At 34.2% G+C, this 19,073-nt stretch overlaps 1 protein-coding gene across 3 annotated transcripts in view; it reads left to right on the top strand.

Annotated features, from left to right (window-relative positions):
• The window catches only part of DOCK7 (dedicator of cytokinesis 7), a 188,670-nt gene that overhangs the window by 77,549 nt on the left and 92,048 nt on the right, over positions 1-19,073 (top strand). For 2 of the 3 annotated variants that reach the window (XM_028142342.2, XM_028142340.2), the window contains exons 15-18: positions 5,236-5,353; positions 8,778-8,848; positions 12,875-13,013; positions 13,927-14,028. In XM_028142342.2, coding sequence (XP_027998143.1) covers positions 5,236-5,353; positions 8,778-8,848; positions 12,875-13,013; positions 13,927-14,028 — 430 coding nt within the window. Of the gene's footprint in view, positions 1-5,235; positions 5,354-8,777; positions 8,849-12,874; positions 13,014-13,926; positions 14,029-19,073 lie in introns of those variants that run through there. The other variant, XM_054720808.1, reaches the window with a different exon arrangement.

Below are 19,073 nucleotides of genomic sequence, written 5' to 3'. Positions count from 1 at the left end.
ACTGAAAGACCAATAGATTGTGTTCTTCTAAGATCAAAGCAGAGTTAAATACTTCCAGTGTCTGAAATGATGTACTCATTATAAATTTTTCTGAAGTTTGTGAGCTTGGTAACAATTTTGATAATGTAAATTTAACAAAACCAAAACAATTAGTGCTATGTGCAAAAATTAATGTTCCACTGTGCTTCTTCTAACTTAGGGTTAAAAGGAAAAACACTTAATACTTTGGTTAAATTATAAGTGATTATTCTTCTTGAGTCTTCATATTAAGAACTCTTGGAGAAAGTAATAATTCTTTAAAAATTCCTTATCTTGACAAATTAATATAGTAAAATTGTTAAGGGTGTGGGTTCTGGAATCAGACTGTGGTCTGGGTCCAAAAGCCAGCTCTTGCTGTCTGGCCTTAGACAAGTTATTTAACCTTTTCATACCTCAGTCTCCTCAACTATACATTAGAGTAGTTCCATATACTACATAATTATAGGATTATGAGAATTAAAAGAAGTAATATGTGAAAAGCACTTAGGACAGTGTCTGGCAAATAGGAACACTCAAAATGTTAGTCATTATATCTCATGAAACAGTTTTTAACCTGTGTGTTTCTGTAAAATCAGTCCTACCTAAAAGAAATTTTGCATGAAGGCTTTTGTTTGCAAAGAGAAAAAAGCTTTAACATAATGAATTTCAATTTAAGTTGTAAATTGTCAAGTAACACTTTACAAAATGAACCATTTCTAAATTTCTACTCTTAGAAATGCCTCTCTTTCTGGTATAAAATAGAGAACCTTTTTTATTTTATTTAGAATTAAGGGCTTTTGGATACATGATATTTACAATAGAGGTATATGCTTTAGTGGTTGAGTATTATGGAGAGAGACTGGCTGAATTGGAATGCTCTGCTATTCTGCAGCTGTGTGACTCTTGGTCAGATTACTTAGGTTTTCTGTATCTCTGTTTTCTTGTCTGTCAAGTGAAGTTAATACCTACTTCATTGAATTATATGAAGATTAAAAATTGATGTTTTTAAAGCACTTAGAACACTACCTGATGCTTAGTAGGGTTTTTTTTGGTAGTTAGAAACAATCAATACATTTATGTACATACTGTATTATTCTATTGTTGAATATTATCTAATTTCATGTTAAGACATAAGTTGGGAAATTTTGCCAGAATCTAGATTTTTGGAATTTTGTTCTCTTGGACTTTAGTAGTACATGGAATTATATTGTCTTTTGTTTAGCCTGTGTATACTTTTTCTAAGTATCCAATACAGAATCATGTAAATATTTCTGTTAAGAAAAATGAAGAATGCAACTAAATAAAATATACAAATACTTCCAGTAATGAAGAAGAAAAACAAAAAAAAATTCCTTATACTTTATATTCATCTTAACCTTTACCAGTGGTACATATTACAAAGTTATAAAAGCATGTGTTGAAGTAGTAAAGAAATTTGAATTTTCTCCCTCTTTTTTTAAAAAGGAAAAGTTAGTGTTGTCATTATTGGTCATGAAGGGCATATTTCGAAATTTCTCTTAACTAAGCTGGTCTACTTTTCTGGCTTAAAACTATTGACCCTGATATTTTATCTACTTTCTAGTTGAGGGGAAATTGAGATGGGCCAACTTCTCATCTCTATTGTATTATAAGCTGTTATTAGCAAGATCTATATCTGTCTTTAATTTACTAATATATCCCTTACAGCATGTTAGTACAAAGCCTTACTTTTTGGAGAAATAATAAATATGTACTGAATTAATAAGGGAATTATAAAGTCATAACATGAGAATTTTCCATTCTTTTTAGAGAAAGGAATTTAAAAAGTAGCCCCATCCAGTGCATAAAAGTAACAGCATTAATACCAAAGAGAGATTGTGTGAAGGAATTTTCTTCCATTTGGGTTATTGTACTAGAATATTAACCTTTGCATAATTTATACACTTCCTCCCTTGTGTCACTGACAGGTAGATTGGAATCAATGTCACATATTCTTGTTTTTTAGACTGTATTGTTTTGGGGTAGAAATATTTGGATTTTTTTAAATAGTAGTTTGACATATTATTGAATATAATTAAATAATTTGCCTAATTACAAGCTGTGTAAGTGTGTCAACGTGGGAAATGTGATGAAAGTAGTAATTTTATAAATGGTTTTTTATTTACCTTTCAGTGTCTCCTGCCTGAGTACACACATTATTAAAGGCAGAATATAAACTTTGTTTGAACTCGTGCCTGTTTAAATAGAGCCCTGATCAAATATAACCAGTAATGTTATAAAAATTAAAAATTTTATGCCAAAGAAAATAAGAGGAACTAAGCAAAATCAGGCCCCAATTTAAGGATTTCTAGTTTCTAATAACTAATATACAAAATTTTTAGCAACATAGAAATTTAGTACATTTAGAAGCCTTGTTTGAATTCCAAGCAAAGCAAAGTCTCTTATCCTCCCCCAGGTTGTGTAATCTTTTGGAGATACAACTTCCGAATAAAATACAAGGCATTTTGGATCTTTTGAATATAGTATCCTGTTAATTTCTCCCTTTTTAAATGTGATAATTTTTTAAAAAATATATGTTATTGATTTTTTACAGAGAGGAAGGGAGAGGGATAGAGAGTTAGAAACATCGATGAGAGAGAAACATCGACCAGCTGCCTCCTGCACACCCCCCACCGGGGATGTGCCCGCAACCAATGTACATGCCCTTGACCGGAATTGAACCTGGGACCCTTCAGTCCGCAGGCTGAAGCTCTATCCACTGAGCCAAACCGGTTTCGGCTGTTTTTTAATTAATGTATTTGGTAGAAAGAATCTGAAAGTAACTGAGAAAAACATGTATAAATAGAAATGTTTATATTAACTAAAGAATAATGCCAGAGTAATTCATTAGCTCCCGTTTCCTCTCTTTGTTCGCATTGTCCAGTGCAAATATAGTGAATTATACATGTAAAAAAGCTAAAAAGAAACTAGTGAAATTAATTTAAGTCCCCCAAATAGACACTGAGTCTGGTGTATATTTTATCTCTTAGGATATCTCAGTTAGAACAGGCACACATCAAGTGCTTGATAGTCTCCTATACCCGTGGTCGGCAAACTGAGGCTCACGAGCCACATGCGGCTTCTTTGGCCCCTTGAATGTGGCTCTTCCACAAAATACCATGGCCTGGGCGAGTCTATTTTGAAGAATTGTCATTAGAAGAAGTTTAAGTTTAAAAAATTTGGCTCTCAAAAGAAATTTCAATCGTTGTACTGTTGATATTTGGCTCTGTTGACTAATGAGTTTGCCGACCACTGTCCTAGACTATTTTATTGGACAGTGCTGATCTAGAAGGTGAGTGACTTTTCCAGGAATAATTTTATTTATGTTACTTGCTTTCACTATTAATAAATGTTAAATGTTTTATGTTAAAAATACTTACTGTGGAAACTCAGACATTTCAAAAACCTGTAAAAAGTAAAAATTCCTGCCCTAGCTGGTTTGGCTTAGTGGGTAGAGCATCAGCTCTCTAACTGAGGGATCCCAGGTTTGATTCTAGTCAAGGGCGCCATCCTGGCCCTGTCAGGGTACATGCGGGAGGCAGCCAATCCATGTTTCTCTTTCTCTCTCTTCCTCCCTCCACTCTCTCTAAAAATCAATGGAAAAATATCCTCCAGTGAGGATTAACAACAAAAAAGTACAAAATCCTGAATTCTATTAACATTTTGGCGTGTGGGATGACGCTCCAACCAACTGAGCAACCCCGCCAGGGCACTTTTGACTATTTTGAGCACAACTGATTCTTCTTCATTTCTTTAGTGATTTTCAGATTGCATGTTTATTGTCACACACACCCATATTCCCACCATGGAAACTACTTTATTGCTTTTTCTAATTATAAAGATCATATATTCTCACTGTAAAAATTTTTCAAATAAAATTATAAAAAATAAATTAGACCCATCACTATTAACCACTATGAATATTTCAGAAATATCCTTTTTACTCATTTCTGTAACTCCCACTCTAGATTTCTACAAGTAGGCTAATGCCGCTATATCCTGCTCTGGAACCTGCGTTTTTTCATCCAACATGTGGATATCTCCTTCTACATGAATAAATACTACTGTACATTGTCATGCTGTATTAATTTATCCAGGGCTGATGAGCATTATATCCTATACAATAAAAGGCTAATATGCAGATTGTCCCCTCGTCTCCTTGACTGGGAGTTTGACCGGGAGTTCGGCCAGGGGTGGGGCCGGCCGGACCCCACCCATGCATGAATTTGTGCACTGGGCCTCTAGTTTCTTTATAATTATTTGTAACTATGTCCTATTATAAGAAATGTTATAGTGAATTTCTTTGAACACACCCATTGTACAAATGTGTAGTTTTCTCCTTAGACTAGAGGTTGGTTTGTTGGATCAAAGGGTGTATTCACTTAAAATTTCTATATTACCCTAGCGCCTTCCAGAAAATTTAGACCTGTTTTTGTTGCCCTAGCAGTCCATTAGCAGGGTTTTATTATTATTGAAGTTTTGTTTATCAGCTGTCATCACTAGTCTTTTTTTTTTTTTTTATCACTAGTCTTCATGTAAAGTATCTCTAATTTTTTTTTTTTTTTAGCTCTTTCTTTTGGCAAATTATTTCTCCTCTGTGTTTATAGCAGGAACTGTTAAAATTGTGTGAGATACAAGATCATAAACTGGACATGAAGTCAAATGCAGAGTAATGCGTGATTATCTCATAGTAACTACCTATTGCTGCTCGTTATACTTATCATAATTGTCATATATGTTTTTAACAATAATATTGAATATTATACCTCAAATCTTTGATCACATTTATACAAAAGCCGCATTTAAAAATGTCATCCTATTTATACTTGCGTGGAGAACGTAAGAGAATATTAGAACTGCCTTTTAATTTCTTAATGTTTCAGTGCATACTCCTTTATTTCCTAAAGGCCTTTTGTAGGGGAAAGAACATGTGTTTGGAAGTCTGAACTGTATTCTGATTTCAGCTGTGCCACATACTTGGTTGTATGTGAAAATTCCTTAACTTTTTGGGGCCGCAATTTGTCTGCAAAATTGGGATACATTTATTTGAATGATTGCTCTAAGGACCAAATAAAACATTGTATGTGAAAATACTTAGCATAGTGGCTAACAAATATTAATAATTCTATCTGTTTTGTGACATGTTTGATAGTGTTTTTAGGTATGTATTCACTTTTGTGTACACTATTGCCTTCACAGAAATCTTCTCTACGTATACCCTCAGAGCCTCAATTTTGCCAATCGTCAAGGTTCTGCCAGAAATATAACAGTGAAAGTCCAGTTTATGTATGGGGAGGATCCAAGCAATGCCATGCCGGTAATAAATGTTCTTTACTTTGCCTATTCTTCATATGTAGTTCAAATAGACACCTTTGGGGTATCACTTGGTTGGCAGGTCTAACCTGGAAATTAATGTGATCTTGTAAACCAAATTTCTAACTGCATTACTTCCTGTCCAGATAATCATAAATTTATTTGCAGTCTTAATTTTTGTGGATTTGGTATATGCAAGGCACTCCCAGAGATACAAAGATGAATACGACTTGTAATCTGGAAGATATAAGACAAATACATAAAATTCTAAAATAGTGATTTTCAAAAGAGGGTCAGATCATATTTACTTCGGCTATTCTAACAAAGCACAGATACCTTTCCTCTATCTTGGCATCTGGATTATTCTCCTCCTTTAGAATGAAAGGCCAGGCAACCGAGGTGGAGATAATGGGTTGTGGTATAGTTTAAAAATGTTCTCCAGCTGATTTTAATATGTATGGTTCTTCCCATTTTTTTTTAAATTTAATTTAATTTTTTTTTTTTTTTTTTTAGAAACTCTGGCTATAGATCTCAACCTTGGCTGCATATTATACCCACCTGGGGAGCTTTAAAAAATATCAATGCCCAGACTGAATCTAATTCCAATTAAATTACAATCTCTGAGTGTGGGAACCAGGCAGATATCAGTATTTTAAAATCTGCCCATGGGATTACATTTTGCAGCCAGTATTGAGAATCAAGGTCTGTGCTAATTATAGAAGATTGGTATAGGGATTCAAAGGCATAGGTGCTCAGTGGTAGGAGAGAATGTCTTAAAGGTGGTGAAATGTTAATGGCAATAGGTCTAGATGGTGGGGGTAGGAAAGCAATTCAGGTTGGAGAATATCCTTCAACCGAGGTGAGTTGCCAGTGAGCCAAGAGCAGTGGAAGGTAGAAATAGTAGATTGAGGCCAGACTGGGGAAACTGACCAAATTATGACTTAGTATATGTGGAACACTAATAAATGCAAGTAGATTTTTTTACTGAACTTGAAGTTAGTAATATATAGAATAGGGGCACACTGTCACTGTAGATGTTCAACTTCTGACAACTCTAGTGGAATGCAAATGAGCTAAGAATAGGTGCAACATTAACAATTTTATTTTAGCCTTCTGTATCAGACATTTGAATCAAGTTCTGATTTTCTACCAACTAGGAAAGCTGTATATTTTCTTCTTCCCTGTTGCCTCAATTTCATCAGGATTTTTAGAACTTGGTAGCAGAAGCACAAATTATTCATCTTTGTATTCTGTGGCAGCTGTTTCAGATCCTTGCATATAATACATATTGAATAAATATTTGTTAAGTATGTAAATTTATTTTTGAAATTCGAATTAGCATTTCATGTTCTTTACTAGCTCTTTATTTCTGCTGAAGGGATGAACATGATATCATAGTTCATAAAAAGATACTGGATTGTAAAAATAGATGTGTTGGCATCTTATGTGAATTGCCATATGCATTTGAGTTTATGACAAATGCAATACATGTAAAATAATCTGTTTTATTGTTTGCCTAACAAACTCTTCCTTGTCTTACCATCTGTATGGCCTCCTCTGTAGAACCCTAGCTGCATCCAGCCACATTGCAGTTAGACCCCTCTCCCTTTTTGTGCTACCAAAGCATCTTCTTCTGTTATGGGCCTTACACCTTTATGACTATATGTTGATTTCTTCATCATGTCCACTAGACTGTGAGCTCCTTGAGGGCAGGGACCATGTCTTACTCATGATTATATCTTGATGCCTATCTTAGTGCTTGGTACATAATTGATGCTCCGTTCATATTGATGACATACATGTCGATGGTCATAAAAGGAATACATTCATTTCACTGTACATCATTCATGTTATGAAAATAAATGAGTTATTCTGTAAAAAATGATAGCTTCTCAATGGGAAAACAAAGGTACCACGTTCCTTTATTTGTATATTATTAGTCATATGAAAATATAATGTTTTTTATGTTTATGTGAGTGGTTGTTTTAAAAGAATATATGAACAGACACATTTTGTTTGCTTATTTAAAAAAATAAAGACTAAGATAATTTTTGATCATATAATGTCAATATGATAAAACCATAAACTCTAATTATGGCACTGGAACAATCTTTAAAAAATGTTTTTTAATCCTTACCCAAGGATATGTTTTTATTGATTTGAGAGAGAGAGGAAGAGAGAGAGAGAAACATCAATGTGAGAGAGAAACATCAATCTGTTGCCTCGAATATGCCCTCAGTTGGGGATTGAACCTGCAACCTGGGTATGTGCCCTTACCAGGAATCAAACCCACCACCTTTTGGTGTAAGGGAAGACACTCCAACCACTTGAGCCACAACGGGCAAGGCTGGAACAACCTTTTATAAAAATATAGTGAAGTATGCTTAGTAAATTGATTAAATTAGAGTTTTCTAGGAGAGCCATAATTATTACACTTAAAATAAAAGGGCCTGCTTGAGATACTGCAAAAAGAGACAAAATACCTGTTAATATGTTCTTTTTTGGGGGGGGATGGTGCCAATTAGTCCCTTTGTATAGGAATAAATTTGAGTTGTTTTACCAGTTTTGTTGATGAAAGTGTGCTGCATTCCTATTCATGCATACGGCTGGCCAGACGTAAGAGTTTAACTTGTGACTAGATAACATTGCAAGCCTACCTGTCACCCACTGGAATCATAGCTGTGACCTTGACATCATTAAGCCAACGTTCTAATCAGCTGCCCTAATTAACCACCACTTACTGTTAGAATTCAAGAGGCAAATGTATAAGACTATTATTTTACTGCTAAAACTTATTCAAAAGTAGTATTGTATTTTTTTTATATGGTGGATTTTTAAAATACATGTTAGAATATAAAATGGATCTGTATTACTTTCAACAATAAAGATAAAATTTTAAAAGAATATAAAATGGAGCTCCCCTCCATTGTAGAGTAGCTTGCAGGAAGTACTGGAAGCAAAGGATACCTAAAATAGGATTTTAAAATATCATTTATAAATAATAAATATTTGACTTTCAGAATGACTGCTGTCTTAGTGACGAAGCCACCAATTTGTATAGTAGATATATGCCACCATTTTAGGACCATATTTCTTATATAAATTTCAAATGATGTGCTGTATCCGGATTTTAAGATGAATTATCTTCTTTCAAAAAAGAAAGAAATGTACCTTATTGCCCAATATATATAAATATAATGGATAGAAATTTTTTGAATGTTTGAATGTCAGATGGGTCTATAGTTGAAAAGAAATTTAGAATTAAGCAATTGAACTTATTAATGATCGTCAGTAGGCACATTGTTCTTCATTGGGCTAATTTTGCCCATTGTTCTCAAATAGTTATTAAATCAGACAAATTCTTACATAGATATGAAACATCCAACATTTATTACAACAAAGTTTCAACATGCTGTTATTTGTTACAGGTAATCTTTGGTAAATCTAGCTGTTCAGAATTTTCAAAGGAAGCCTATACAGCCGTAGTATATCATAACAGGTACTGAATTCAAATATTTCTTTCAAAGTTACTCACTTCTCAGTGGCATTGTTAGCACTCACGTTAGTGTGTTTCCCAAATGCTTTGCTGCACTGAATGTGCAAATTCAAGACAGCTGACATCACAGTGATAATTTTCAACATGTGGATCCATATTTTCTACATACATCTCAAATATAAGACTTTATACACAAAACATTTTTTCTATCAAATTCTCTGATCCTTTCATTTTTATTATATTATGATTGATTATCTTTGTGGCTTCTGGTTTTTCAGTCTTTCCCTATTATGTTCCCCTAACATTTTGCAGCTTTATTTAACTCTTTACTAAGCTTGAAACCACTAGTCAATTAAATTGATGATATTTTCACCATCCAATAATCCTTTGATTTGGTGCCTTTCCATTTTACTTCTTTGAGAAATTAACTTTGGATAACCTTTAATTTTTGCCTTTATTCTTTTTCTTTTAAAAAAATATATTTTATTGATTTTTTTACAGGGAGGAAGGGAGAGGGATAGAGAGTTACAAACATCGATGAGAGAGAAACATCGATCAGCTGCCTTCTGCACACTCCTTATGGGTATGTGCCCGCAACCAAGGTACATGCCCTTGACCTGGAATTGAACCTGGGACCCTGAGTCCGCAGGCCGATGCTCTATCCACTGAGCCAAACCGGTTAGGACTTGTTCTTTCTTTTTTTAATTGAATGCTGTTGGAGAAAAAGCACAAAATTGTACCAATCAGTACTATCATCGGTTATTTTATCTTCTTTTGGCCCCAAAAGATAACTTTTTGTTAATTTTTTTGTCATCACTTTTTACTCTCTCTCATTATGCAGTAGCTATTTTAAGTTTTTCTTCCCCTTCCTCTAGCTGCTACCTCTTTTCTGTTTGGTTTTACTCTTAGCTTTTCTATTTTATTAAGTTGATTGAGTTTATCCCACTTGAGATCCATCAGCTTTTCTGCCCTTCACCTCAAATATCTTTGCACTGATCTGCCTTCCTTCTGTTTCAAAGGCTGTAATGAGCCACATCCTGCTCAATGTGAATCTGCTCTCAATCTTATCCAGCTTCTTCCAGAATATGACTTCATCAGTTATCCCTTCTCTTGCATCATCAATCTTCTGTTTCATTAGCTCCTCTCTTACTGTCAAAAAGAAGCTTAAGTTTCCTATTCTTAAAAAAAACAAACAAAACAAGTCTTTCTGCAGTGCTATTGTACAGCATGTTTTCCCGTGACCTCCTTAAAACTTTCTTCTTTCTCACCTTTTTTTATGGCCTTCTATCTCTTTGAACACTTTTTTATTCTGTAGTTATTATTCTCAATTTTTCTTTTCTTTTAAGTACAGACATTCCATACAAAACACTAAGGTTTTGTTCTTAACCCTCTATTACTATACCATTCTCTTCCTAAATAATTTTATGTATTTCTCAGACTTACATTCAATGAAAATGCTACTACTTTTACCTTTATGTGGACTGCTCACAACTTTTATTTTCAGCCAGTACCTTCTTTCTGATGTGTATTTTCGGTGGCCTATTGGGCATATTCATTTGGATTCTCTGCTGCTTTTTCAATTTCCATGTATTTTCTCCTGGCCCTCTTCCTGACCCTATCTGTCTGTTTATTTTTTTTAGTAGTACCACCAATTTTCCAGTTAGTTTGACTCAAACTTTAAGACATCCTTGCCTTCCTTCTTCTTTCCTCTAATATTCAAGTATCTTTCTTTTACATCTTGATGATTTTCTTCCTATCTCATCACCAAACAATCTGTGCTGTCCTATTTCTGGGCCTTTCTTGGATCTTTATTTCTATTATATACAGATTCCCTCTACCTACTGAGCTTTTACTCATTCTTTAAGGCCCATATTGTATATCACTTCCTAAATACAATTCCCTGACCTAAAATTTTAAGAAATCTGTTGAACTCCATTCTTAAAGCATTTAACTTTATATGCTCTATCCCAGGAGTTGGCAAACTTTTTCCACGAAGGGCCAAATAGTATATATTAGGCCCTGTGGGCCATGTGGTCTCTGTTGCAACTACTCAGTCTTGCTGTTTTAGTTCAAAAGCAGCAATAGCCAGTAAGTAAAGTTGCAAATCAATGGGCATGACTGTCTTACAATAAAATTTTATTTATGGGCACTGAAATTTGAATTTCATATAATATTTAAAGTGAACCAGTATTCTTTTGATTTTTTCAACCGTGTAAAAATATAAAAACCATTCTTAGTTTATAGTTTGAACAAAACCAGGCAGTTGACTGGATTTGGTCTCTGTGCAATAGTTTGCCAACCCTCACTCTATTTATATTTCTTCTAAATTATATATTTTTGAGGGTAATTATTTTTAATGTTCATCTTTAAACCCACCACAAAAGTAATACAATGCCTAACCTAAAGGTGGGCAATTCACTCGCTGATGAATAATTGGAAGATGTTTAATTTTTTGTAACAGTCTTCACATAATACAATTTAAAGGAAGACATTAACTAAAACACTCCATACAAGGAAAAATATTGATAAAGAAAGTAGTAATTTCTAGAAGTATCTCAGTTTATGGCTAAGTCTTTATTTTTGTTGTTCTTATCATTAGTAGTATTTAAATGACAGTATATTCTAACATTCTAGTAAATTAAACTTTCTCATTAATTCAGTGATGACTAGGAAGATCAGTAATAAGATGTGTAGCATCTTTTTACTCACCAAAGTCATCAAATTCTCAGATGGCTAGCATTGGCTATCTTTCTTATGGGTATTAAAAGCCTCATTCCACTTACTATTTCTGTGATCAAATCTACACCCCTTAGCATTTTGAGGCTTATCTGAAAAGAATATTTGACCTATAAGTGTCAGAGAAAAAAAACCCTAATTGGTTTTAGATGAACAGCCTTCACTTTAAAGGTAGTTGGAGCTCTATAGTTTGGATGCATTTTCATTGAAGATAAATCTGAGAGATACTAACTCAACCTGGAAGATTGGGATGCTAAGATTCTATCCCTTTCAAGTCTATATAATAAATAGTAGCTATGCTTTCCTATAAAAATTCTCAATGGATATTGAGATGAAAATTCCATTGGTTTGATCAAATATATTTGCTGTATTCTTTATAGTGACTGGAAACACTTCTAAAATGTTGAACAAATGTAATTTGTGGGTATTCCCTGATTTTTTTTTCTTTTCTTTGAGCTGTTAGTCAATGTTTTAGTAACCTCATTTATTTCTCTTTTTTTTAAAATATATTTTATTGATTTTTCACAGAGAGAAAGGGAGAGGGATAGAGAGCTAGAAACATTGATGAGAGAGATACATCGACCAGCTGCCTCCTGCACACCCCCCACCGGGGATGTGCTCGCAACCAATGTACATGCCCTTGACCAGAATCGAACCTGGGACCTTTCAGTCCGCAGACCGACGCTCTATCCACTGAGCCAAACCGGTTTCGGCACATCATTTCTTTCTTTAGCAATGGGATAATTGATGTAAGACATTTCATAGAGAGCCCCACTTGATACTAAGTTGTCTAAAGATACCTTTTTCTTTTTTTTTACAAAGGGGTAATACAAATTAGTCTTAATTTGAAGCTGTACTCCTATAACAGAAAAATGTTTTTCTGTGGTATGGTTTTAAAATATACTCTTATAAAATTCTATTTTATTTTTATGTGATGTGTATCAGAATTGGTATAGATATAATAGAAAGCCTTAACCTAGTCTCCTCTTTTATAGTTTCCAATCTAATGAAGGTCTCTGTATCAAGGTGGTAATTATTAATGAATTTTCAAATAATAGGATTACTCAGCCCATTAATAAAAATGGGAGGAGAAATTTTAGAAACAGTAACAGTTCCCTCATCTGGAAGTAGGAGTTAGTTACTTATTTGGGAATAAGAAATATTTGGACTAGAAGAAAAATTAAACATGAATCCTGAAATTAATTTTAAAATTACTCAAATATACAAATGCAGTAATTCTTTATTTTGAACAAATTACTGACTATTGACCTGTTTTGTTGTTTTTGTATGAAGGTCTCCTGATTTTCATGAAGAAATCAAGGTTAAACTCCCTGCTACTTTAACTGACCATCATCACTTGCTTTTTACTTTTTATCATGTTAGTTGTCAACAAAAACAAAATACTCCTCTTGAAACTCCTGTTGGATATACAGTAAGTATATTTTTGTTAAATAGTTAGCTCTTTGATCTTAAAACTAGTACAATATTTAAGATATATGTGGTTGGTATAATAATTCTTATCTGATTCCCCACATTGGTTCGGAAGGATCACTGTAACAATAAAATGCTCATTATTGTAATTAATTGACTAACAAGTCTAAACATTAGTTGTTGGGCCTAATTATTATGTTTATCCAACTGTACAATATAAATATAATTTTAAGGTTCTTAGAAAAGAGTAATTTGAATGTAAAATGATTAAAAAGGACTTTTGTCAATTAAATATATTTTTACTTTAATTAAAGGCAATTAACCCTTGAGTACTTTTAGAAAATCATTATGATTGAATTGCAAAAGCAAATCTAAGGTGAAGGACATCATAATACGCTATTACTACTTTGTTAGAAAATTCATGCCTCCATCCAAAAGAGAAAAGTCAACATTTGATTTATTTTTTTGTCTTTTGCAGTTTGTGACATGAATTTTGCTAAATGTAAGAAAATAAATTCATGTTCACACTTTAAAATTTTCTTTTCAACAGTCATATCTAATCAAATCTTTTTTTTTCTTATATTGACACTGCTACCCCAGTTTAATATTGATACACTCTGTGACCTTTTTCTACTACCAATTTTCCCTTAGCTAATAAGAACCTTGTATAGATTTAAAAATTGTATAGTTAGTTAGTACTAATAATATCCCACAGATCATCCTTAATAAAATATTGTCAGGGAACCTTTGGAGAAATTATGAAAGCTCATAATTACATAATTAAATCCCTTTAATTATGTAAAGGGATTTGGAGATGTGAGACAAATGTGGCTCATATTCAGTTCTTAAAACAGATGCAATTACTTTTGTAACAAACATATTTAAATGAATATTGTTTTCTTTTTATTTAAAAGTGGATACCAATGCTTCAGAATGGACGATTAAAGACTGGGCAGTTTTGCCTGCCGGTCTCACTGGAAAAACCACCACAGGCTTATTCTGTACTGTCTCCTGAGGTCAGTATCATGTTGAAATTCTCCAGATTGAATGAAATGAGTTTTCATTACAAAGGTGTTTTTCTCAAACAAGACCTTGTGATTCTGTCTATAAGTGTGTTGATAATGAAATAATAATATTATTTTCCTCTTAAAATTATAGAATACTAAGAATCTTCCATACTATTTTTAAAAATGTAAGTTTATTCATTTAAAAATAATAATACATGAAATATAAACTCAAAGAAAAGATACATTTGGAAAATTTTTATATTATAGCATGAGAAGTTTCTTTAAATAAATAATCTTTCTTTTAGTAGATAATCCTATATTATAAAGAGGTAATATCCAAATTGACCATCATGCCATCATAAGATGGCAGCACCCACAGTGGGGGTGGGGCCAGCTGCTCTGTGCGCTGGTCGCCGAAGTCCTGTCATCCCCACTGGGGACCTCGGGTCCTCCTGCACCCCCCACTGACAGGCTCAGGCAAGCAGAGCAGGCTGAGGTGCAGGCAAGCCTCGGAATGGTGGCTGCCCAGCCACCCAGGGCCCGTCCAAGGCTCAGGTAACCAGGGCTGGCTGAGGCTTGTGCTGCCAGCAGTGGCAGCAGCAGAAGTGTGATGGGGGGCATCGCCTTCCCCTGATCTCAGGGTCACCTCCTGCCCCTGAGGGCTCCCGGACTGGAGAGGGGGCAGGCCGGGCTGAGGGACCGCCCCCGCCCCCCCCCCCCCCCACTCCAGTGCATGAATTTTCAGTATTTTAGTATTTAACTAAAAGGCTAGAGGGAGGAGAACACATTTAAATTATTTTTAAAGAAATTTTTTATAATTGCTGATCATATATGTAAAAATAAAGTGGCTATAAATATGCTATAAACATACTCCTTTATTTTAAGAGACATTAGCAGCTTTAATGATTATATGTGACTTGAAAGAAACAAAAACATTGGAAAAATCTCACTCAAGAATCAGTAGCCACTGTTCAAAAACCAAAGTGCCCTTTGAGAGAACTACTACATGATGATTACCAATCCATTTAATGCTTTGACCATCAATATAAACATTAATCTGAAATATGTATTGTTAATGTTGTCCTGGTGGAATTTTTTTTCAGAATAGAACTCAGAAAGTATTCATAAGTAAATTAGTATTGTTTTTATTTTTTAAAACAGAAGAAGAAACAATATAATGCTACTGCTTTGACCTCATTTTTCAACATTATCTCACTGTGCTCTAGCCACATAGCACAGTCACTTTAGCTGTTCCTCAAACAAGAAAAGAGCATTTCATCCCAGGCCCTTTGCACTTCTGTCTGCTGGCAATGCGTTATCACAAGGCCTGCTTCTCCGTTTCATTCAGGTAGCCACTTAACTGCCACCTCTTCAGAGAGGTTGTCTATGATAATTGTTTCAAGTAGCAGCCTCCACCACTTTTTATCCCATTACTTTGCTATATTCTCCTAATACTTATCACTGACTTTATAGATTATGTATCTTTATATATTTATTGTCTCTAGGCTATAAACTCTGTGAGGGTAGGAGTTTTCTTGTGCATTGCTGTATCTACAAGTACTTCGAATACTGCTTGGCTCATAGTAGGAAATCAATATTTATTAAATGAATGAATAAAGATAGTAGAAATTAAAAATATGACTCTCTCCCTCCTTCCCTAATCTGTCATTTAGTTTTTCAGGAACACATTTTTTCAGTAAATAAGTTAGTCTTCTGCCAGGGGTGCATTATATTTCAAAAGGAAATATTTTGAAAGAAAATATAATTTTATGAAAGTTATGTATTTGATTTTCTATGATTTGCAAATGCAAGGTCAGCTTTCGAAAGCAAAGCTGGTGGCTTCTTTTAGCTATGTTGTGTATGCTCATATATAAAAAATATGGTGATGGTTTGGATTTGACTATAGACATGTAGTATGGCTGATTGATACTGAGATAAAGCACCTGATTAAAAGTGCTTACACTTTTGCATATTTAATTACTATATTAAAATAACAGTATATATTCTTAGCTTTTATTTAAAGAATAGTAAATATTACTGGTTTTAGTGTTTAATTTAAAATATGTGAGAGATAAGTATTTCAACATTGAACTTTTATAGGTCATTGCTTAATGCAATTTTTTATTTACTTTCCTGGCTGAGGTTGAGCTTTGTTTGAAGGTCAGGGACCTTCTGATATGTGCTAACTCCAGTAGTTCTTTGGGCTTAGAATATGAGGCTTGCCATATATGCATGCTTAGATACTGGTAAACTAATTTCTATAACCAATGAACTGTTGTTTTATGATATTTGACTGACCGTTTCTAGTGATCAGTGGATCATTTTCTTTTTAATACTGGGTAGAAAGGAAGGTGAACCTTTATGTGGCTTTGTTTTGCCTCTTCTTGATTGTTAACTATTTTCCCCTTAAGTTTTCATGTTCCTTTCACTCTGAACCTGTACTCTTCCTAGGCAGGACCTCCGGCTGCAGTTCATGTGAACAGTACTTCTAAAGTGTATAACTTGTACAAAAATCAAGATGCTCTTGACTCCTACTGTTAGTTGATGAATCCTAAATCTGCATCTCTGCTCATCCATATTTTGCCAGTTATTTTTCTTTACCAGGATATTCCACAGATACCTCAAGCATAACATGCCTAACATTAGATTTATTCTTGTTAAATAACTTTTGGAACCTTATGCTGAGAGAAAAACCTTGGCCACCAGTATACCTCAACAGACTGATGGTACTCTGGGGAATTTACCTCACTTCAGTGTCATCAGCTTTTAAGGATCAGTGTTTATTGGGCTCTAGGAAGCAGATTCATATTTACAAAATTCGTGGAAGATAGACATACTAGTAGAGACCAGCATGGCAGTCTGTCAACAGATTTTTTTCTCTGTAGGATTATGGTATTCAGCACTCATCATAGTCACTTGGACCTTAAAATAGTTTTGTTTGATTGTTTTTGCCTGATATATGTCACAATGAAAAATATACATAACCTTTGTGTGTGACTAAAGAATACATTTTTTTAATTTGCTTATGTTATGAATTAAACCAAAATTTATTATTTGTATGTATTCCTCTGGGACTTGCTTTTTCTTTTCTTTTTTTTTCTGTTTTTAAATATACTAGTATTTCATTGATTTCAGAGAGGAAGGGAAAGGGAGAGAGATAGAAACATCAACGATGAGAAAGAATCATTGATTGGCTGCACACTCCACACTGGGGATGAACCTGCAACCCCGGCAGGTGTCCTGACCTGGAATCGAACCGTGACCACCTGGTTCATAGGTCGATGCTCAACCACTGAGCCATGCCAGCCAGGCTGGAACTTGCTTTTTCCATTCAGCATTATATTACCAAGATTTAGTATTTCTTTTGATTAAAATAAAATATTGCTGTGGCCTTTTGTTGTCCTTAAAATTTAGTCCTGATTTTTTCCCCCATGACCTTCAAATCTCTGAATGATCTGAGGGTGTGCCCACCTCTCTAGCACTGTCTTTGACCATAACTGCAGCCTGTCTCTGAACTTAGAGTTTCTTCCAAAATTTTTCCTGCCTCCAAGTCTTTGAATCATCTTACTTCTCTTCCTGTTCTTCACATGGCTGGATCCTTATCATTCTCTGAATTGTATATAAAATAGCACCTCCTCAAAAAGGTCTCTCTTCACTTCATGAACTTTCGACCCTTTCCTCCTCCACATTGCTGATATACTCTATCATGTTAATCCAATTTTATTTACTTAATACTTATCACTATCTGAAATTATGTACTTGTTTTTCTCTATATATGTCAGCTGCCTGAGAGTAGACCTTATGTTTACCATGAAACCTCAAAACCTAGAAAAATAGGTAGAGACTTTAGTAAATATTTGTTGTATGAATTAAATAGAAAAAAATTACAGAATTATTGGTATTAGTAAAAAACAAAACCTGGGAATTACCTGGATGTCGACCAAGTGTTGAATGTTTAATTAAATTTTTGTGTATCCATACAATGAATGGTATAGTAGTAAGAGGAATGATATAGATTGTAATAGCCCAATAGGATATTTAAAATAAAACATAAAAACAAATAATATAGCGACAACCAAACTTAGTATGTAGGTGTACATCAGTAATTGTGTGGGAAATAGTTTGGAAAATATACATCAAATTTAGCAAAGTTAGTTATTGAAGGGGTGTGGAATTGTGAGAGTTTTTGTTGTTTTAAACCTCGTATACTTTGAAAGTCAGTGTAGCGTAATTACCAGGGTTTTATTAGTATTCTTGGCTCCACCACTTCCAGTTGTGTGATCTTGGGCAAGTGTCTTAATTTCTCTGTTATGGACTGAGTTGTGGTCCCCACTCCCGGCTCATATTTTGAAGCCCTAACTCCCACATGAGATAGTATTTAGAGATTTGCCTTTTGAGAGGAATTAAGTTTACATGAGGTCATGAGGGTGGGGCCTCTGATAGAATTAGTTATAAGGAGACACCAGAGAGCTTGCTTTCTCTTAAGGACACAGTGAGACGGTGGCCATCTCTATGCTAGGAAGAGGTTCTCACCAGACACTGACCATGTTGGTGCCTTGATCTTGGACTTGAGGTCTCCAGACTGTGAGAAAATAAATTTCTGTTGTTTTAAGCCACCCAGCATATGGTGTTTTATAATAGCACCCTAGATAAGACACTACACTCTCTGTGTCTGAATTTTCTCATCTGCAAATTGAGGAGAGTAATTAATGCTTATAATAAAGAGTTGTGTTGATGATTGTATGATTTAATGGTATGCAGAGCATTTAGAATGGTGTCAAGCACATAAAAAGTATTAAAGTAATATTTGCTACTATTACACCATTCCTTTTACCACACTGCTTGTTAGAATTTTTTAAGACAGCAGTTCTTACTTTAGCAAGCATCAAAATCACCTGGAGAGTTTGTTGTAACACCAGTTGTTGAACCTTACTCCCTCCACCCCCACTCACCCCAGTTTCTGATGCAGTAGATCAGGGATGGGTGTTAATTATTTACATTTCAAACAAGTGCCCAGATGATGTTTGTGTTGCTGATCCTTAGTTCAAGCTTTG

The sequence above is a fragment of the Eptesicus fuscus genome, chromosome 9 (assembly GCF_027574615.1).
Source record: "Eptesicus fuscus isolate TK198812 chromosome 9, DD_ASM_mEF_20220401, whole genome shotgun sequence".
Lineage (NCBI taxonomy): Eukaryota > Metazoa > Chordata > Mammalia > Chiroptera > Vespertilionidae > Eptesicus > Eptesicus fuscus.
The sequence above is the reverse complement of the archived record's forward strand: the minus strand, read 5'-3'. Positions and strand labels throughout refer to the sequence as shown.